The sequence below is a fragment of the Callospermophilus lateralis genome, chromosome 17, assembly GCF_048772815.1.
Source record: "Callospermophilus lateralis isolate mCalLat2 chromosome 17, mCalLat2.hap1, whole genome shotgun sequence".
Classification (NCBI taxonomy): Eukaryota; Metazoa; Chordata; class Mammalia; order Rodentia; family Sciuridae; genus Callospermophilus; species Callospermophilus lateralis.
In genome coordinates this window covers 37,387,927-37,410,566 of record NC_135321.1, presented here as the reverse complement: position 1 = coordinate 37,410,566, position 22,640 = coordinate 37,387,927, and the positions used below count along the sequence as shown (strand labels likewise).

Here is a 22,640-nt window from a genome sequence, read left to right as displayed (position 1 = left end):
CAACCCTTCCTGAGTTCTCACATTCTGGGTCACTATATACACACCCGTCCTATTCTCTAACAGGCCCCAGACAAGTAGGGAGAGCCTATATTCTGGAGCCCACTGAAATTACTCAAATTAGCCACTCTGTGGGGCTCACATAATTATAGAGGTAGAAATCTAAAATCTGTAGTGTAAGCTGACAGGCTGGAGACCCAGGCAAAATTTGCAGTCAAAATCCAAAAGCAGTGTGCTGGTAGAACTCCTTGCTGCTCAGAGTAGGTCAACATTATGTTAAGGAGCTTAATTGATTGGGTAAGGCCCACCCACATTATAAAGGGTAATTATTCTAAATCCACTGATTTAAATGTTGATCTTACCCAAAAAAACCTTCTTAACTGAAACATCCAGAGTAATGATTTGCCAAAAATCTGGGCCCTGTGGCCCCACCAGGTTGACACATGAAATTAACCATCATAGTGACTCTGATAGGCTTTACACAAAGTTTACTCTTTTCCTGGTGTGCTAGGTGAATATGTTGATCATATTTTTTTCTACAATATGATCCCACCCAACACCCTGCCTAGTCTTCCAATCATCCAAAAACTCTGCTTTCTCCTGCCTACAACGTTGCCAAGTTCCTCTATGGGAGAAAAGCACACTAAAACAACAAAGGGATACTAATTTAAACACATGTGGGCAAATTTTTTCAAGTATGACAATAAAAATGTTGGAAAATATATGAGTTCTAAAATCAGTTAGGATTGCATTTAGCTGGAAGTAACAGAAATAAGCCAAGTAAGTTGCTTACATGAGAATGCAGTTGTACCTTTTTTTCACAGAAATGGATTCAAGTTCCCCTTTGCCTTTGTGTCTGTCAGCCATCTCTACAACTGGCTTCCATTCCTAAAATTGTTCCATGCCATACAATGGAAATTAGAGCTGTAGTTATCATGTAGATTCTAGGTTGCTGGAAAGTGGAGAAAAATTCTAAAAGGTGCTTCCTTTGAGTGATTTGGTCTATTTCAAAGAATTTTCATAAAACTCCATCCAATGATTTCTACCTCTGTATCATTAGAACACAATGGGAAAAGGGGGAACTGGGAAATAATTTGACACTTTGCGTCCCAGCCATGCAGAGATGAGTTACTAAGAAAGGACGGGAATTCTTGCCCACAGTGGAAACATGAGACGTCTTTGGCACTGTCACTTCTAGAATAATGTGAATTGTTACAGGTACTTCAAGGAGAAACTTGGTATTATCCATAAAATCAAAAATAAATATAATCCATATCCTAGTAAAGAATACGTAGCTACTAGTTAAGAATACATAGCTAAGAAAAAATTCACATGCACCTAGAGAGGACCCCATTTACAGATGATTATTGTTTCAAGTCAAATCAGCAGTTGTGTCAGCAAAATTTGGAAATAAACATCCAAGAGAGAAAATGCTTAGTAATAAATTGTGATGTATCTACTTGATGGATCACAGCAAGTAAAATAAGTGAATCAGAGTATCTCAATTGTAGCTTGATTAAACTAAGGCAATGAAAGATTAAAGAGCAAGTTGCCCAGTTGTAAAATTTATGATACTATTTATACCATTTAAAGATATAGATGATTTTAAAATTATCTTTATATAAATTATTCAAATTTTTCCTAGAAATAATGAAATTTATATTAGTTATCTTTCAAAAGGAGGGTGGAAATGAAACTGCTGAAGTGAACACAAAAGACATGGAACAACTTGTTTTATACACTTTAAAATAATCAAAAATAAATATAACACAAACTTAAGCTTAGTTTTTGTGATAGATATAAATAAATTGTTTTTTTTCTATAATATGATCCCACAATAGGAGAGGTAAATGTTAATTAATCATTAAAGACCCTTTCACTTACACTTTTTCATCAACAATGAAATCACTGATATATTCTACTTGTAATCTCCCTCAGTTCAATTGTGGCTTTAAAAAATACCAGACTGTCTAGGCACAGTGGCACACACCTGTAATCTCAACACCTGGGAAAGCTGAGGCAGGAGGATCACGAGTTCAAAGCCTGCCTCAACAACTTAGCAAGGCATAACCAACTTAGCAAGAGACCCTGTCTCAAAATAAAATATTAAAAAAAGGGCTGGGAACTTGGCTCAGTAGTTAAGAGCCCCTGGCTTCCATCCCTGGTTACCCCTGACCCACCACAATACAGATATATATATATATATATATATATATATATATATATATATATATATATATATATATATATATATATAAAATACAGATATATATATATATAATACAGATATATATATATATATAATACATATATATATATAAATATATGTAAACATATACATATATTTATTTATATGTAAAAAAGTATATATCAGGCTGCTTTGAATCTCCAAAATGTCATTAGTAAATTAACTAATGTTAATCTCCCTAGGTATGAATATAAATGAAGAAAATATAGATAAAATGTACCAATAGATTATACTGTATACAGTCTATTAAATCTAAGAAAAATAAATAGCATGTTAATTTGGAGAAAAAATATTAAACCTTTAAAAATATGTTAATTTCTTATGGTAGAAATATTTTTGCATAACTAACCACTAGTTTCTGAGATGCATATCCATGCAGTTATTCATTTACCTCAGCTTCCTTTTGAGAACGCTCCTTCAGAGCTTCGACTTCCTGCTGCCGCTTTGATCGCAGTAGAGGACCATATTGAAGCATGTAGTCGATGTCCCTTTGAACCTTCGAGTTGGCTTCTTCTAGCTTTGTCTTTTGTTTCTCCACATGTTCCAGTTGACGAATTCTGCCTTCCAGATGCCATTGTAATTCCATAATGTCTCTCAAGTAAGCATCATGTTCTAGATGTAGAACAAGAACAAAAGAAAATCAGATTTTGAAACAACAGATACAAAAGGAAATCTTTGAAAATGAGACGTTTTTGCTTCAGAAATTACTTTGTGAATCTTACTAATCTTAAAATCTAAATCTAAAATAAGGATTATTTTAATATTAAATTATAAAATACAGTGCTTTCTTCATTCGCCACTAAACAAATTAAAATGTGTTTTATAAATTAATAATTGTTTAAGTACAAATTACACTCGCCATGATCTGCAGATATACTGATCATTGTATACCTGCACTCTGTGTATGCAACTGCTCCAAAGTGAAAAAAATTGCAAGAGTGGGGGCCTTCTAAAACCACCCACATCTAAAGTGATAAAATTGGAGTTACAAATATCAGAATGGAAAAGCAAGAATTACTACTGGTGATACAATTATATGACAAAACACAAAAAAAAATCAGCTGAAAATTGTTGTAAAGTTAATATACAAAAAAATGTTTTCATAAAGAATATCTTGAAAATGATTTTGCAACAACAAAACTATAATGTAAAATAAGCTGCATAAATCTAGTAATAATCTCTACATGAACCAAGAAAGGCCTGAAGGAAGAAAACAACAACATGCCATCCAACAACTAGAAAATGAATTTGAATCAATGGATAAACATGTTTTGTTTTGTATAAAAATGTTTGAAATTTTTAACATGGAAATTTCCTTTGATTACTTTATAAATTTAATTAAGTCCCTTCAACCAAGGCAATTTTAAGCTAATAAGATTTCCTCATTGTGTTAACCTCCTAATGTTAAACCAATCTTGCATTTTTAGAATAAAACTAGGCAGGTTAGTTGTTGTTGTTGTTGCTTTTAATCTTTCTAAAGAGATTTATTGATGGAATTTGCTGATGTCTTCACAGGATTATTTTGTTATTTTTTTTTTTTAAGAGAGAGAGAGATAGAGAGAGAATTTTAATATTTATTTATTTTTTAGTTTTCGGCGGACACAACATCTTTATTTGTATGTGGTGCTGAGGATCGAACCCGGGCCGCACGCATGCCAGGCGAGCGTGCCACCGCTTGAGCCACATCCCCAGCCCCACAGGATTATTTTGTACATTTATATTCATGATTAATGCTTATCTGTGAATCTTATTAAATCCAAAGAATGTTGTTTTAATATTGCATTAGAAAACACATTGTTTCTTCATTCATCACCAAAGAAATTAAAACATGTTTATAAATTAATAATTATTTTAGTAAAACTCCCACTTATTCTGATCAATAGACATACTGATTCTGGTAAACAAGCTACCCTATGATTCATCTTGCCATTTTGGTTCTCCATATTTACTCTTTCCATTAGTGACTTCTTAATGAGCCAATACTTAGCTTTGTGTATCTTCTGATTGTATATTTTTCACTATTTTCCACTTTGTTATATATGTATTTTTCATATTTGTACATCTTCACCTAATCTTGATTTATAATTTATGCTAGCTTCTTATATAATTTTTCACTTTCTTTTCTCTTAAGACTTTACAGAATTTTGAAGTTACATATAAAGCCCTATCTCTCTAGTGTACATGTATGCTTTTATTTTGTGGGGAAAAAAAATTCAGTTTTTGTGTCAGGAGCTGCCACATAGGAGTTGAGCGCCCCCTAGCTCTGAACAATGGAAATGGGGAGACTGGCTTCCTTGACCTGGAAGCAGGTGGATCCCCATCTCCTTCAGTAGAGAAGCAAAGCTTTGGGAATGGGCGTTACTCAATGGGAGTGGACTGTTCCTTGTAACATTATCCCTTTGCCTTATATGGATGGAATGTTATTTCCAACAGCCTCCCCAAATAAAACCAGTGTTCGAGGGGTGCTCTCTCTTTTTTCCAACAGACCCCTAAGGTCCAGAGCCATCACAGAACCCAAAGAAAAAGGTATTTTCTGTCTGTGTGTAATTATTTCGTGCCAACCCAAATTCACCTGGAGTGACCCTGAAGGGTTTATTTGCGTGTCAGGGCATTTTTGAGTCAAAATCTTTCCATTAATGGCCATGTGAAAATTTTGGTTATCTATTCAACAATCCATTTTTCTGTGCACTTATTATTCAGTTCATCAAGATTTTAACAATATTCTAATAAATTTGTTCTTAATATTTTCTTTGCTATTGATTAGTGCCACATCTCTATGTAATTTCATTCCAAATGTCACTCATGGGTACATCCTCTGTGATTTTGAATGACCTTGGAATTGGTTCTCCATGTTCACCCTTTTCATTAGTCTCCTTTTAATGAGCCAACCTTTACATGTATTATCTTCTGAATAAAGTATTTTAAATTATTTTTTTTCCATTTTGTAATTGTTTTTTTTTTATTTTTCTTTGTATTTATTATTTTTGGTTTTTAAATTCTAAAGTCATTTTTATAATCAATTAGTCCTTTTTTGATACAACAAAAGCTACTGATTTCTCTTTAAATAATAGGATGATAGTAAGTTTTTAATGACACATTTCTGAATATCTTCTAATTTCTTGAATATGTACAATGTGATACCATTACTTTCTTACTTTGTCTACCCTCACTATAGACAGTAACATGTTTAGCCATTTACTACTGTGGTATTAAATATCACCATCATTATTTTCATGTTTATCTTACAGTAGATATTCATTATATTCTCCCATTCTATACTCCATGCTTTTAAATATTTCATCATCCTGTTGGTTCTATTGCAGCAATACATTCCATGCAAATTCTTCAAATTTTAGTTACCAATTACTTTTCTCTTCTGAGTCTAATGAACAATACAAGTAACTATTGAATTGGCAAGCTTAAATAATGTATTTTTCATTTCTGGTAATGTTTTTCCTTCCTATTTTGCCATCTTTAAAAAATTGTCCTTGCGTTTATTTTCAAGCATCTCTTTTTAGTTCTTGAAACAAACCATACTTATTTTATAATCTCATGTATAATACAATCTCTGAAATATTCAAGTAAAATTCTGTGGTTTGTACTCATTTGCACTCATTAAATCAGAATCTCTGTGTGTTTTATAGAATTTTATGCTGAGCTACTCCTCCTCCCCACCCCCCAGAACTTTATCTGAGCTGATGCTCTGGTGCCTACACTGAAATTTTAGTCTTTTGGAGGAAATTTGTCTTTGCTCCTGCCAGATGCCTCATTTTACTATCGACCCACAGAACATCTAAATAATATTCTCCACTTAATTTTCAGACACATAGACAGCTGGAAGTTGAGTCGCAAATTCGTTTGAAATTAGGACATTAATAAATCTCAGGGAACATTGTTTTCCTCCATTGACTAAATGAAACAAGGAAGTTTGTTGTCTGACCTGAATGACAGGTTTATTCATGATTTGCTCTTATACTAAGTATGTAGATCTTCTGATTCTGAGCTTCCTTATCATCTCTAATTAGACTTGTCATTTTGGTTTAGCCTTAGGCTTTATTTCTGGTCTCCTCTATCCTTCAGATACATCAAAATGGGAACCCATGAAAATCCTGGTATCCCTCAAGACTAAATCTAACATTGATGCCTAATTATTTCCAAAAGTTTCCATTCCAAACATAAAAGTTGGTACTGGTGTGTTTCTTATTTTCTTAACAATTTATCAGGGTATTTTAAGGGATTTTTTAAAAAATCAAAATACACACAAAAAACTGAAAACTAAAAAACATTGGTTTTTTCTTCTAATTTTAATGTATTATTGGAGATTTCAGTATTCTATCCTTGGTAATTCAATGAAAAACAAGACAGGAAATCATTAAGGAGATAGAAGACTTTAACAGCAGTGTCAACTAGCTTAATCTAACTGACATGTCTACTAGATACTCTACTCAACAATAGCAAAATATATACTAATTTCATCTGTACAGAACATTTTCTAAAGGCCTAGGCAATTCTTAAAGTATAAGTAATTTTAATACAATTGAAACAATTCAAGAATGTTTTTGAGCAAGTGAAATTAATTTAGAAATAAGAGAAAATTTTGAAAATCTCATTATATTAGCAAATCAAGCAGCAACTTCTAAATAAATAACAGATCCAAAAACAATCACAAGGTAATTTAGAAATATTTTAACTAAATAAAAATGAACTCAGCATATAAACATTTATGAAATGCAATTAATATAAATGCAATTAACACAGGTCTTAGGAGGAAATTCATAGATTTAAATATCAATTCTAGAAAAAATTTACCAAGGAAAAAAATCAAAGCTTCCACTTTGTGTTTGTGTGTGTGTATGTGAGTGTGTGTGTGTGTATAAATGTAAATTATTCCTAAGAAAGTTCCAGATGAAAGTCAGAGAAAAATCAGTGATATAAAAGTAGAAAAACAATAGAGAAGTCAGTAAAAGAAAAAGTTGACTTTTTGAAAAGGTCAACAAAATTGACAAAGGTTTTGCTAGACTGACCAAGAAAAAAAAAAAAGAAGGAACAAATTACTAGTATTGGGAGAAAAAGAGGTGTTACCACTACTTTTGCTATGGAAATTAAAATAATTACAAAGGAATATCATAAACAAAGTTTTGCCAGCAATCAGACAACTAAATGAAATGTCTGGATTCCTCAGAAAACATAAATTATCCAAACTGGTTCAAAAAGTAGAAAACAGAAGAGACTTAAATTTAAGAAAGAAGTTAGCTATTTAAAATAAGTTGGCATTTTAGTAAGTTGGGGGTTTTTGTTTTTTGTTTTTCTGCTGAGATTAAAAGACCTGACTAGAAGAATTTTAGGGTAGAAAAAGTTTATTTGAGAGCTCACAGTCTCAGAGGTCTCCGTTCATAGACATCCTCAGGGCTCGAGCTAAGGCTGAACATTATGGTGGGAGAATATGCCATAAGGAAGGAGAATGTGCCATGATGAACAGGCGCAGAGAGAGACAGATTCCACTCTTCAGATACAAAACATACACCCCAAAGGCACACCTCCAATGACCCATCTCCTCCAACCATACCCTACCCACCTAAAGTTACTACTCAGTTAATTCTGTCAGGGGATTAATTCACTTATCGGGTTAAGGCTCTCATAACCAGAACATTTCTTCCCTAAACCTTCTCGTCTTGTCTCACACATGAGCTTTTTAGGGGACACTTCACATCCAAACCATAACAGCTGGCAAATTAGACTAAACAGGTTGGCCGTGAATATAAAAATTTGTAAGTGGGCCCTGCTAGAAAAAGAACAACTTCAAGAAAATTAAAAAGCAAACAATCAAAGGAAAAAAATCTCAAGCTCGTAATTTATGAAGGTTTAGAGGTAAAATTCAACTAATCAATTAACATAACTGTTCCAGATAAGTAAAATTCCTAGGATCAAAATAGAGGCAAAACAGCAATCAAAAGCTCACTGGACTTGACCTCTCCCCGAACAGGCCACCAATTGCCTTGACCAGCACAGCCAATCTCGTGGGTTCTGGTGAGGGGCAAAGGGGGATGAAAAAAATAAAGACACAGATTGTGAAGACATAGCTGGGGTCAGGTGGAGCCCGGCTCTCTGAGGGAGAAGCAGATCTAAAGAATTATGCCAGCAATCTTTACTCATACATGACTCATTATCAGATTAAAGATTATGCAAGCACTATTTTTTTGTATTCATGATAGTTACAGAGTTAGCAATATTATGCAGTTTATTCAGCAGTTACATTCTATAGTTGCAATGTGCAATGTTAGGAGCTTTGTGTAGCTCTCAAGAAAGTCCATTGTCTAAAGTTACTCTTATGCAGGCAGATTTAGGAGCAGTGGAGCTTGGTGAAACATTGTGGTTGTCTAGCAAGAGAGTTCCTCTATTCCCAGGAACTATGTGCCTGAGATCAAGGTCAAGGATGATAAGACTGTAGCACTAAGCCTCCTAATGGAGGGCATTACCACAGCAGCTAGACATCCTGCATCTTTGTACAGAAACTTTCCCAGGCACCCAGCATGCCATAGTCGTGAAGTCATCAGAGACCCCAGTCTCAGACACTGCTCTCCCATTCTCTGTCACCGCTCTCCACATATAAGTCCATACAGACCCCATGTAGATTATACACAAACTGATCAGCAAACAAAGATTAATAAAACTAGGCCTCAAAATTAACTTTTTCTATTATACTAACAAGGAAGAAGCATTATGAAAAGTGCAGATGACTCCTTGTAGGTGTGAATATGAGTCTGCCCAAGAATCACCTGAGATCTAGGATTTCCCAGGATGTCCGTGCTAACTCGACTGTAGTCTCATTGTTTTTAAAACACAAGTACAGGCACATATATAGTATGCATATATAAATCACGTAGTTACGCTATTGCATAGATAACAGAGTATACATATTATAAATTCTATTCAAAGAAAAAAAATAGAAAAAGAATAACATTCAAGAGAATAAATAAAAGATCTAATGTTTTGTTGAAACTCCCCTGAATGTGTACCCCTCTTTGGAGACTACAGCTTTGGAAGACTTATGACATAATAAAAAATGTATGTATGGATTCACCATGACACATACCTGTAGTTAATAACTATTGCCTCAGAGTAATAATTAATAGCATTCCATTTTCTCTCAAGGTTTTCTTGATTTAAATGATAGATTACATGGATGCCCAATTGTTTAAAAAAAACAACAACAACAAAGTATATGAATTCTGAATTAAATTTTTCCCCTTATGAAGGGGTAAAAATCGCCCAGCCTCAGGCAGAATCAAGTAGTCAGGAATGTTTTGACAGGCAGTGTTCAGAGCACAAAAAAAAAAAAAAAAAAGCAAACAAAAACCCACACGTTTAGATTGTGTAGCACTTCGGACCATTTCCCTGGCTCTGCAGTCTAAAAGACATCAGTTTCTTCTTAAACATTTGTTACTTACATGACTTGGAAACATTAAGGGTTCCATCTCTGATACAAATTCCTTTCAAAGTAAATTGGCTTCTGAATTCTCAAAAACACAGACACATGTAGTTTTCAACACATCACTGAAAACTTTCAATTTTCCTACAATTAAAAATGTGGCCAATAATACCAACTAGACATCACTTTAAATTTCTAGTAACTTAAATACTACTGCCAAGGTAAAAATATATACCAAATGTCTGCATGCCCCTGGGATATCATAAATGCATGGAATTTCCAACAGACCTAAATGACAGCAGGCTCAGTTTTCCTCAGTGCATTTCCAGTGTATGCCTATGAATTCAGCAATCTTATTAATACCATCTTTCAAAAGTGTCCTGGTTTGTAGACAACCTACAGTCACTCTAAACAGGTGATTTTTTTGTACACAGAGCTACAAATGATTATCAGTGCTTCCCCAACAAAGGAAATGGCAACAATAGAAAATCCTTATTATTACCTTTCTGCACAGCTAGTGGGAGTTCTTGAAGTTTCCAGATTGACCACGCATCAATTTTTGTGGTAATCTTTCCCTTTCTTAATTTTTGTTGATTTAAAGTTTCTTCGGCAATTGCCCGGTCAGTTTCTAGACATTTAATGAGATGGATCGTCTCTGACAGCAATGTTTCCATTTCTTTCTTTAACTCAGGACACTTTTCATCTGAAAATAGGAAAATGCATTCACATTTGTTAGTGAAGCAGCCTGCAAGCTGTGTGATGGGAACATGGGTCTTAGTTGGATTATTATTCTTTTAAATATTTATGCATTTAATAAGAGAATGTTAAAAAATGAATTAGCCTTTTAAAGACAGTCTTATTATAATACAATCATAACATTGATTATAATCTTTGAAGGCAAATTTTTTCAATGAGCAATTTCTATAAAAAATACATCACATAGAACCAGAAGAATGAGAAATCATACTTCATTTATGTATGATATGTCAAAATGCATTCTACTATCATGTATAACTAATTAGAATATATTAAAAGGGGCTAAATATTAAACCATATCTTCAAGAATAGTATAATTTTATTATAGTACATGGAAAAAACATGTGTTATATGCATAAACTGTACTATACAACTTGATTTTTAATTTATGAATGTGTTTCCTACCATTCTATAAGAAAACAAATCAAAATTATTATATCTGACAAATACTGAAGATCCTCAGATGGTTCCTAGAAATGAAAACTTGATATTCTTCAAACTTATCAGACAAATAACTCTCTCTTTAGCTTTACCAGGAATTCATCAGGATTTCCAAATTCTATTTATTTTCTTATAATACAAATTAACTCCTTTAATGATAGTTATTTGTGATTCCTGGTTCACAGCACTGAAATGATATGACTTAATATTAACAAAAGTATTGCCATGGTATTCATCCATCTATTTACAGGAAAAAAAAATGTGTACAGAGGTTATTATTTTCAGGAAATAGGATCTACCCTGGAGATAAGAAGGTAAAGAAGATAGATAATGTTCTCATCCTTATGGGATTTATATGTATAAGCAGTGACTTTTGCCAAAGTGTGACATGATGAGAATACTTATACCCAAACTGTCAAGAGCTAAGGTGGGAGGGAAAATAGTATAAAAGCAGAATGGAAAAAGGCAATTAATAAATTTCCTTTTTGTTTTGCTTTTGGACAATAAATACAATGATTTTTCTGCTCTATGATCAGATTATGTAAAGGTCAAATGATGGTTATAAGTGTAAGCTCACAGTCACTCAGTAGATCCAACCTACTGGGCTTGTCAGAGAAATTTTGCATGGTGCCAAAAAGAATTCTGGACAAACAGAATTCTCTATTTTAATGCATAAAAATGATTTTCTCTGGTCTGGCCTTTAAGTTAGTCTCTCTAATCAATTGTTTGGTTTTGCCAAGTTCTACCACTTCCTGGGTACTTTATATACTTTTTTTGTGAATCAAAAATTTTTAAATGAAAACATACTTATGGAACACTGTGTTCTCCAGCCAATTTGTGACTAACTCTGTCATCAATTTTTAAGATTTCAGCTTGAAACTCACAAGGAAGTGAATACTATTTAAAATTAAAACATTCTGAACTGGATTTATATGTGTCTTGCCAAAATTGTTTTTTAAATTGTCTTTTATTCTGTTCCTGTAATAGCATTCTAAAATAATTGCTGTACATACATATCTTGGGGTGCATCTAATTCATTATATTAAACATTATATTTTTTATTATATTTTTTCCTACAAATACATTTACTGTTTCATACTGGCTAAATAAATAATCGCCTGCAATTTTTAACATAAATATTTAGTTACAATGAATCTCCCTCATCCTGCCACTCTTGTGTGTTTTAGACTCAAATGTACATATTATAATAAACATAAATGTGGATAATTTAGCTATGACCATGACCATTAATATGTTAATCTTTTCTTTCAGCAATTGTCATTTGAAAACTTGGGAAGTAAACACTCAGGTTGTCAACTTCATCGTAGATGCAAATAGTGAAAAGAAAAACAGTCAAAACAGAGTCCCATCATGATGAGATCTTTGAAGAACAAAATACTCTTCCTCTTTAAAGGAAAAGTGAGTTTATCACTTTTCCTTCATTAACTTTTTCTTACAAATTTTTGTGGTGGGTGAAGTATTTTATGTAATTTTGAGAATATAGTCAAAGTAATGTTAACGCAAACTTTAGACCAGCATATAAAATATGGTATGTTTTATAAAATGCAAAATGTTTAGTAATTACAACTGAAATACAGACTAGGGCTGCAATGTCCAATATGGTACTCATGAACCACAAGGAACTGTTCACATTTGAATGTAACTTAACAAGATTAAACTTAGGAATTAAGTTCCTCAGTTCCATCTAGCCCCATTTCAAAGGCTCACCAGCTGTATATACAGAACAGATGAAGAGCACTTCAATGATAATGAGTGTTCTACTGAACAACCCCTTTACTACAGTTATCTTTTTGAAAGTTGGTCAGACATCATGATACACTCAGCACCTAGAGCAGTATCTGGTACATAATAGTGTTAATAAATATTCGTCAAATGAATGCCTCATTGAATGAAATGGAGGGCTGATTTCTCTACTCAGTGCTTACAAGAATGATAGAACTCATAAACATGAATACTGTGAAAATTAGAAATATATTAAATGAAAAGTCAGTGAGCTCTAAATATAATTCCATTTATCTAAGTATGAAGAACAGTTTCACCTCTCTCATCTTCTGGTTTGACCTCTTCCACTGGTCCTTCAATACTCAAATCTTCTTTTAAGTCCTTTGTGGGACAAGTTTTTCTCCTACATAATAGGAAAGAAGCAATTGATCAGTAAAGGAGAAATGTACTTGTGGTTAGTAAAACAAATTTTAGGTGCTATGCTACCCTTACACAGAAGTTTTAAAATGTTTCTGGTAAAACTTACTATAAACTATTTTCTAGTAAAACTTCTGGTAGTCTTACTATAAGGAACCAATGTAGGAAAATTCTAATAGGTGGTAGGATTTATACTTACTGATAAATGGAATAAAATTTGTTGCAAGAAACTGGTCTTTCTTCAAGAATATTGCTATTAGAAAAGGGGTGTGGATTCAAAATAATTTGCATGAAATATTTCTCTAATTTCAAAGTCAGACATTTCTGGGAAAGCAGTATAAATTAGAGGGAGCAAAAATACCATTTCTTATTTAAAGATAATAAGCTGTTAGAAAAATGTTATTTCCAAAGTATCTTTCTAAGCTACTATGTGTTGAATAATGAAATATTTCTCATTATTGTATTTCTCTGATCCAATTCTAGGATCCTAAACTAGCCTTCATTTATTTTTGAAAAGGTATATTCTCACTGATAAAAGTTAAGAAAATTATTATTATCAACAAAGCAGGGAATTTCCTTTAGTTTTTATTAAATTATTAATCTTTTAATAAAGAATTATTACAAGTTAATTTAAGAAAGCATATCAAAAATTATAAAAATCACATAAAATAATCCATATTCATTTATTCTCTTCAGAGATAACATAGATTGTAAGTCTAGTGATATTTTAATTTCTATAAAATTAGAGACATAAAAACTTGTACCATACTTTAGTTAACATGACACTGTTTCCAGTACATTTTAATGTCATTTAATATTTCTGTTGGTTGCATATTCTTCTTCACATACTCTTGTTGTTTCACAGTTCATTTAGGAGATCCCATTCTTTTGGGAGACCAGGAAAATACTCGTTATGTTTTCTTTCTTTGGTTTTGATTTACTTTTCAAAATGTTTTTGTTGAAAAAAAATGGGATCTTTTTTCTTGTTTGTTTGCTTTAAAACATAGAAAAATAATTATCCTACCACCAATTAGTAAGTCAATTGGATTCTAATGCTAGTTGCATGATTTGGTAAATCATTATACACAATTAGGTCTATTTTCAGGTGTTGTCTATTAATGTTCTGTTCTGATTCTATGTTTGTTCTCCTATTGTTTTGTATGGAGTTAAGTCACATCATTTAAAATCAACCATCTGATTAAGCAGTCTCTCCCTTTACCCCTCTCAGTAGTCCTTAATAATGACTTATCTGCTTTCTGTCTTTGCGGATATTTTACATAAACAGCATTGTGTAAAAGTGACCTTTTGCAATAATATTTTATTTCATAGATAAACCAAAGTTTCTGTATTAATGAGTACATCGATCAATTTGGGATTGTTTCCACCTTATAACTATTATGAATACTTATGTTATGAATAAGTCTTTCTCTGAATGCCTATTTTGAACACTTTTGGGATATACACCTCAGGGTGAAATTACAAATGGTAATTTTGTATTTCATTTCCTGAAGAACAAACTGCTTTTCACAGTATCTGAATCATTATATATGCATACCAGCAATGTACAGGATTCCACTGTTGAATATAAGTGGAGAGCAGGCAACCTTATTTTGTTCCTGATCTTAGGTTGAAACTTTCAGTTTTCGCCATAAGTACAGTGTGAGCTGAGGGGTTTTTACAGACATCTTTTATTGTGTTTAGGAATTTTCTTTACAATCCTAGATTTTTGGAGTGTTTTCATTATAAAATAAAAAGGTTGCTCTTTGCCATGTGTATTTCCTATCAATTGAGATATTCAGGCAGATATCCCTTTCATTTTATTAACATACGTATTGCATACAGAACCACCTTTATGTTCCTAAGATAAATCCAATTTGGTCATGATGTATACTCTATTAATAGGTTGCTGGATTTGCTACTAGTTGGCTAGTATTTTGTTGAGGATTTTGGCATCTATATTCAAAGAGACTGCTCTACAATTTTCTTGTGATGCCTTTATCTAGCTTTGGAATCAGGTTAATACTGGCCTTATAAAATGAATTAGGAAGAATTTAAAAACGATCACTATAAATTCTTTCAGTATTTAGTAGAATTTATCAGTGAAGCCATTTGGTTCTGGCTTTTCTCGGTTGGGAAGATTTTGATTATTGGTTCAATCTCTACTTCTTATAGATTAGTTCAGATTTTTCTATTTCTTCCTAAGTTAGTTATAGTAATATATGTGCTTCTAGGAATTAGTCCATTTTACATTAGTTATTAAGTGATATGCAATTGTATATATTATAGTATCCTCTCACAATCCTTTTCATTTCGATAGGATATATTGTTAATTAGCCTAATTTTTTAAAAGAAGTATCATTATTATTTTACTTGATTTTATTTTATTTGATACATGGTCTTACTAAGTTGCTGAAGTTGGCCTCAAACTTATGATCCTCCTGTTTTAGCCTCCCAGGTAGCTGGGATTACAAGTGTGTACCACCAGCACATCCAGACTAAAATGCTATTCATTTGAGTCTTCTTTTTCTGTCAGTCTAGCTAAAAGTTTACGAATTTAGTTGATGTTTTCAAAAAAACAACTAATGTTTTAATGAAACTTTTTGTATTTTTTTTATTCTCTGCTTCATTCATAATTTTTTAAAAACTCCCTTTCATTTTCTAGCTTTGGTTTTAGTTTATGCCTTTTCTATTTTTCTAAAGTTAGCTTAGGAGATTTGTGGTGTCCTTATTTAATGTAAATTTTAGTCTAATGTAAATTTCTAAGTACTAATTTTGCTTATCCCATAAATTTTGGTACATTCATCTCAAAATATTTTCTTATTTCCCATTATTACTGCTGTGAATTACTGCTTTGATCCATTGGGGTTCTTTTTAAAGAATGTTTGTTTAATTCCATATATAAATGAATTTTCTAGGTTTCCTTCTGTTATTAACCTCTAACTTCATTCTGTCACAAAGAAACCTTTTATGAGTTTGATTTTTTTATTTTATTAAAATTTGTTCTGTAGTGTAATATGATCTATCCTAAAGACTCTTCCCTTTGCATATGAGAATTTTTTTGTGCTATTTGAGTCTATTTGCTTATCAATCTTGTGTTTAGTTCTTTTATCCATTTTTGAAAAGAGAGGAATTATATTCTCAAGCTCTTCTCATAGAAATGTCTATTTATCGCTTCATTTCTGTTAATATTTCACATATTTCAAAGTTACAGTTAAGTGTATGTATAGGTTTATTGTATTGTATCTTCTTGATAGAATAACCTTAACCAATATCTCAAATCTTGTTTGTCTCAGGGAACAGATTTTTATTTAAAGTCATTTGTTTGTGATTTTAGTATAGCCACTCTAGTTCTCTTTTTGGTTACTATTTTGCATGAAATATTCTTTATCTCTCACCTCCCAACCTCTGCACTTCTAAATAACTTGTGTCTTTGGAATCCAAGTGAGTCTCTTTATGTTTACAGATAGCGGACAGTAGGATCATATATGCTTATCCGTTCTACCGGACCTATCCTCTAATCAGAGATTTTAGTCCATTTGAGTAGTAGTAAAGTAACTACTCTGAAGGAAGGATTTATTTCTGTCATTTTGCTACATTTTTCTACATTATTTATGTCTTTCCTTCCTCAGCTTCTCCATAACTGCCTTCTTTGGTCATTATTCATTTTTTTTTCTAGTTTGTTGATTTAGTATCATTTATTTTTCTGCATATTTTTAAAGAATCTTTCTTAGTGTTTACTTTGGGGATAACAATTGACATTTTAAATTTATAAAGCTTAAGTTTGAATTAAAATCAATGTAATTTCAATACTGTAAACAATTCTGCTCCTTAATAGCTCGGCCCTCCCCATTCTCAGAAATCACACAATTATACATCCAGTGTCCATAAACACAGATTTATAATCATGGGTTTTATCTATTTGTCTTTCAATTCATGTGGGGAAATAAAGAAGTCTCAAGACAAAAATACAATTACACTGTTTTATATTTTTCTTTGTAGTTTTTGTTACTTAGGGTAAAAAAAAGACTAAATAAGCCCTCTAGTTTCACTTGTCTTAGTTGACTTAAAAAATCACTAATTTTGGAGATTATATAGCTGGGTAATACATTATTAGTTCCTCACTAGTCACTCTGCTGAGTAGTTATGCCAATAATGGTTGCCTGTGTTACTTTATAAGATCTCTGGGGCCACTTTTGCTGAAAACACGGATTCTTCACTTGAGCTGGCAGATATCCAATAAGGTGACTGGAACAAAGAGAAAAAAACTTGGCATCTCTGTCTTCACAATGTTCCTGTCTCCTTTGGAGCTTTAACCTTTGATCTAAAAAAGACCTTCCAGCTACCAGGACCTGAAGCACCAGACTGTAAGAGGAGTGCAAAGAGGTGGCATCCAAGTTCCTGCAAGATCTTTGCCTTTTCCAGGAAAACACATTAGCTTATCTCTCTTCCTCATTATTTCTATTCAGTGGCTTGAAAAACTGTTTTGGAGCAAGGCTTCTCCATTGTTTGGCCACTGAATAAAGTTCTTACGTCTCTCATCAAGCTATCTCTTGAGACAATGGCCTTACCAAGCAGCAGCAGAATCAGATATTTTCTCCTTACATTGTTGTGGTTTTTTTCTTTATTTCTTTAATAGTTTTCAGTCTGAAAGATTACTTTGAATATTTCTTATAGGACAGGTCTATTAGTAATACAATCCCAAGTTTTTATTTATCTGAAAATATCTTAGTTTTTTTTCTTCAGTTTTGAAGACTAATTTACAGATTGTAGGATACTGGGATGAATGTTTTGTGTTTTTGTCTTTGTTTTCTCCTTCCAGCACTTTAAATATGTCATCTTTACCTTCCGACTCTCACAGTTTCTGGTGAGAAATTAACTGTGAATCTGACTGAAGATCTCTTGTACAAGAAAAGTCACTTATTTCTTCTTGCCTTTAAGATCCTCTTTGTCCCAGGCTTTTAATACACTGACTAAAATGTGTATTGATGTAGACTTTATCTTATTTGAAGTTAAGTTTAATGTTCTTTTTTGTTATACATGACAGTAGAATATATTTTGACATATCATTCACAAATGGAGTATAACTTCCCATTTTTGTGGTTGTACAGATGTGGAGTTACGTTGGTTGTGCATGCGTACATGAACATAGAAAGGTATGTCTGATTCATTCTACTGTCTTTCCCATTCCCACCCACCTCCCTTCCCTCACTCTATCCTGGTCCAATCCAGTGAACCTCTCCTCCTCCTTATTATCCACCCTTCCACCACCACCTATTGTGAGTCAGCATCTGCCTATCAGAGAGAACATTTGGCCTTTGGTTTTGTGGGGATTGGCTTATTTCACTTATTGTGATTGTCTCCAATTCCACCCACTTACTGGCAAATGCCATAATTTCATTCTTTTTGTTCCAGCCAGTTTTCTTGAAATATTCTTTCTTCTCCTTTTATTCTTGGAATCCTCATGTGGGAATATTTGTTCATTTCTTGTAATACTTTGAGAAACCAGCCTCTACCTCAGTTCAAGCCTGTCCAAGGAAGGGGGCATGACCCTTGTCCTTGAAAAGACCCACAGAGCACTCCTAGGCACATACCCACCCTGCTGAGTTGTTATCTACAAATAACAGGAGAGATCTGCTGCACCAGGTGTCCCTGACTCAGTCAGGCTAGGTAGGGACCCATAGCAACCTCCAATCAGCATGAGACAGGGAAAATACCTGGGATGCCAGATGACCCTCCCAGTAGTTTATGGTGGTTGGTAATATGTTGGGAAACTACTTAGTTCAGCATGTACTCCCCTCGTGGCTTAAACCAATCAGTTCAAGCGAATCCCCCTCTTGTACTAACCAATCATCCTTACCCAACTTGTTCCTGCCAGGGGATGTGCTAGTCATGTTTTAGAGTTGTTTTATGATTTTCCCGCGGTGTGTGATGATTTGCTAAGAGATGCTATGATGTATGTGAAGTCCCTGCCTTCCCCAAAGAGTGTATAAAACTGCTGCAGACCCTGGGCTCTGGGCCTCTCAGTGTCACCAGTGGCTGTGTGTGCACAAGGACCCAGCTAGCTCACAATAAACACCTCTTTGCTGCTTACATGGATCTTGGTCCCTGGTGGTCTTTTGGGGGTCCCGAATTCGAGCATAACAAATTCCCTTAGGTTTATTGGATATATTTCATTTTCTTCATGCTCTAGTCTTCCATTTCAGACTGGATATTCTCTATGGACCAACCAAGTTTACTGATTTCTTTCTTCTGCTTGTTCAAATCTGCTGTTGAACCCCTTTAGTAAAGTTTATAGTTTCAGTTATTTTACTTTTAGTTCCAGAATTTGTTTGCTTAATTTTTATAATTTCTCTCTTCATTGATATTCTCTATTTGTTCAGACATCATTCCCTGGTTTCATTTAGTTCATTGTCTATAGTTTCCTTTATCTCATTAAGTATCCTCTTTTCTAAGGACATTTGAAACAATTGATTTGCTGGGAGCCATCAGCCAAGTAGGTATGACAAATTCCTTGCCAGCTTACTCCCATGCTGTCTAGTGGAAGGACTTCTGAAAGGTGACCTTGCTCAAGGACCAGGGCAGGATCCGTGTTTAGGGTGTTCCCCCTTTAGAATAGGGCAGTTTAGCATAATAGGAGAGTAGGGTGTTTCCCCTTTAGAATAGGGCGGTTTAGTAATAGGAGATTAGGGTGTTCCTCTTTTGGAATAGGGCGTATCCTGCTGCTGAGTTCCTCTTGAGTGCTTAGGGTCAGACAGTATATTTTGGGAGACAGAAGCCCATGCGGAGTGAATTTTGGCAGAGCAGTGGATTTGGGAGAAGTGGATTTGGGCAGAGAACCTGGATTCCCCCAGAACGTGTTTGTAGACGGCCGGTGTGAGTTCGGGAATAAAGAATTGCTGTTTGAATCTACAAGCTGTGTGGAGACTCGTGATTTGTGCCCAGCCGAGAGACTGCGGCATTGATTTATTATCTTTGTCTAGTAAGTCCAAATTCTGGGCTTCCTTGGGTATAGTTTACAGTTTATATTAGTTGGTTTTCTTCTTCTCCTTCTCCTTTTTCTTATTTTTCTTGTTATAAAGAGGCCAAACTTTTTTCCTCATAGTTTCTATGAAAAATTTCACATAATTTCTAATTTCAAACTTTCTATTTTGCTGTTATATTTGTTGTAGAAAACTGGACATTTCTCATATTTTAATGTGAAATCAAAATTAGATTAACCTTCCCTTATTAAATTTGTTTTCCTTGTTTGTTCTGAGCTGCTGTTTGCTTAATGACTGTTCTATAGACTTTTGAAATGTCTTTATTCTTTGTCATGAGTGACTAATGAAATCTGTTTTCTTTGCTAACTGATGAGTTACTGTTTTGTCTGAGTTACTTTATATGCCTGAAAACAAAGAAAGCAAAAAAATAAAATAAAAAAGTTCTCCCAATCTTAGCAGTCTGCTCTATGTAGAGGTGCTCTTTTAGTGCTTACCCAGGCTGTTACAACCCTGCCTCTGCCTCCAGTTCCTGCTGTGCCAATCTCCTAATATTAGTTGGAGGTAGAAAATTGGGGAATTCCTCAGTATTTTCTGAGCATATTTCCAGTCCTCATCATATCTGTGTCTTTCTGGACTTGCCAGTCTATTGGAAGCTTTGAGACTTCTATTCCCTCTATCTCCCTTTCTAATTTCTTAGATCCCAGGGATTTGGAGGGTTTTTGTTTTGTTTTTTAATTTGTATGTGGTGCTGAGGATCGAACCCAGTGCCTCACAGGTGCAAGGCAAGTGCTCTACCACTGAGCTACAGCCCCAGCCCTGTCCTAGGCATTTTTGATCTGTCTAATGCTCAATCCAGTTTTTATCCATTACCCCAGGCTGATTGTGGCAAGTTTGTGACTTTAAATGCTTTCGGAAAACACTGCCTGAAAACTAGCCCAGCCCTGTGATTGCTACACGTGAGGAAAAACAAAGGCAAGCCTTTGTGCTGGTCTTTTAGGGACTTGTCAGGCAGGTCAAGGCACTCAAAAGAGCTATTTGGAAATAAGGTCCCTCATGTTCCCTCTGGCACTAGTAATTTCTATCACAAGTGTGAGATGCCCTCTTCCTGACTACCCCTGATACAGGGATAGTATCACTGTGAGCAGGCATTTTTAAAAACACCATGGTGCTCTCCTAGTACAATGCATCAGATTTCATAAGATTTTCCTTGGTTATCCTAATTTTTTTTTAGTGGAGTCCAGATTATCACAAATGACAATTCTAATGTATGTACTTATTTTTTTGACAATTTTCTCGTTGTTTTTCTGTAGGAATGGAGTCTTAGAAACTCTTATGTTGTCATTTCCAGTAAACTTCATCTTTATATTTTTAAAAAGTGTATTTTAAAATTTAATGTGAAAAATCCTACTTTCAATTTCCTACTCTTTTTGAAGTAAACTTAGTCAACTGCAGATTATCAAAATTTCAACATGAATAAAAAACAATAAAAGAAGCATGAAAGTTTCTTACCATTCTGCAAAAGAAGTTTCAACCTGCCAAAATAAAAGATCTCAATAAAAATCAAATTTTAAACATCTCAAAAAACAATTGGTAAACTTCACTTAAACTTGAACTCACTGACAAATTAGTCAGTTCTCTACTTCACATACCTGCTATAGTTTGGTAAAACTATGCTCTGTTGATTCCCAAACCAACTCCAATCTTTCTACGATTACTCACACTGAATTTTTTTCACTTTTCACTTCTGTGTTTCTAAATATTACCCATTCATCAAAGGCCAATTCAAATGCTGCTTATTCCCCCAAAGACTTCCACCCAATAAGAAATGCATGAAATCTATTGAATCTTAATTTGCTACCAAATAATGGTAAATATAAAATTATACACAAGTTTCACATATATATTTAATTTTCCATAATATTGTGCTTCTTCTGGACTTCAAATTCCTTGGCAGGGGTCATATTCTACAAATATATCTTAACAATAATGTGGCCTGTAAAAGTCATACATTAAAAAAACAATAGGGCTATAAAAATCAGAATGGTACATATTTTATAAATGATTTTTATTAATTAGTTACACATAATTAATTGTTCTCAGTTCCTATAGTCTACCAAAATCTGGTTACACACAAACATACACACACACACACACACACACACACACACACAACAAAATAAATAATCAGTGTATATATATTTTAGGAGAATTTTCAGAAATAGAAAGCTGTCAGATTAGATTGATAATGAAAACAGACCAAAACAAATTCACTTCACAACACACAGATGAAAACTGTTTCAGGATAGGGCCAAGGCTCTGTGTAGCTCCTAAGGAAATCAGCTTGCAAAAAAAAAAGTAATAAAGATTTAAGATTCTTCACATTTACCTGTAAATGCTCAATGGGTATTTAAAAGCAAGATTAAAACTGCCTCAATTTTGCATCTGTCTCCTTTATTCTGAGTCTCTTGGATTCCAGAACAAATGTTTTAATCTATAAACATCTTGGGAGGATTCTAAACTACCTATCAGGCCACAGGAATTTTCTCAGTACCAAAAAGGCACTGCCTGACTAATCCTGAGATAATAATGTACCACCACCATGCCTGCCCAAGATCACCTGCTTTTCCAG

The 22,640-nt window shown here is 33.6% G+C and overlaps 1 protein-coding gene across 1 annotated transcript in view; it reads right to left on the bottom strand.

Annotated features, from left to right (window-relative positions):
- Window positions 1-22,640, bottom strand: part of Ccdc178 (coiled-coil domain containing 178) — a 349,129-nt gene that overhangs the window by 314,613 nt on the left and 11,876 nt on the right. The window contains exons 3-6 of the mRNA XM_076836870.2: window positions 21,521-21,543; window positions 12,932-13,017; window positions 10,177-10,377; window positions 2,637-2,857 (exon numbers count right to left, since the gene is read on the bottom strand). Of these exons, the coding sequence (XP_076692985.1) occupies window positions 2,637-2,857; window positions 10,177-10,377; window positions 12,932-13,017; window positions 21,521-21,543 (531 nt within the window). The remainder of the gene's footprint in view (window positions 1-2,636; window positions 2,858-10,176; window positions 10,378-12,931; window positions 13,018-21,520; window positions 21,544-22,640) is intronic.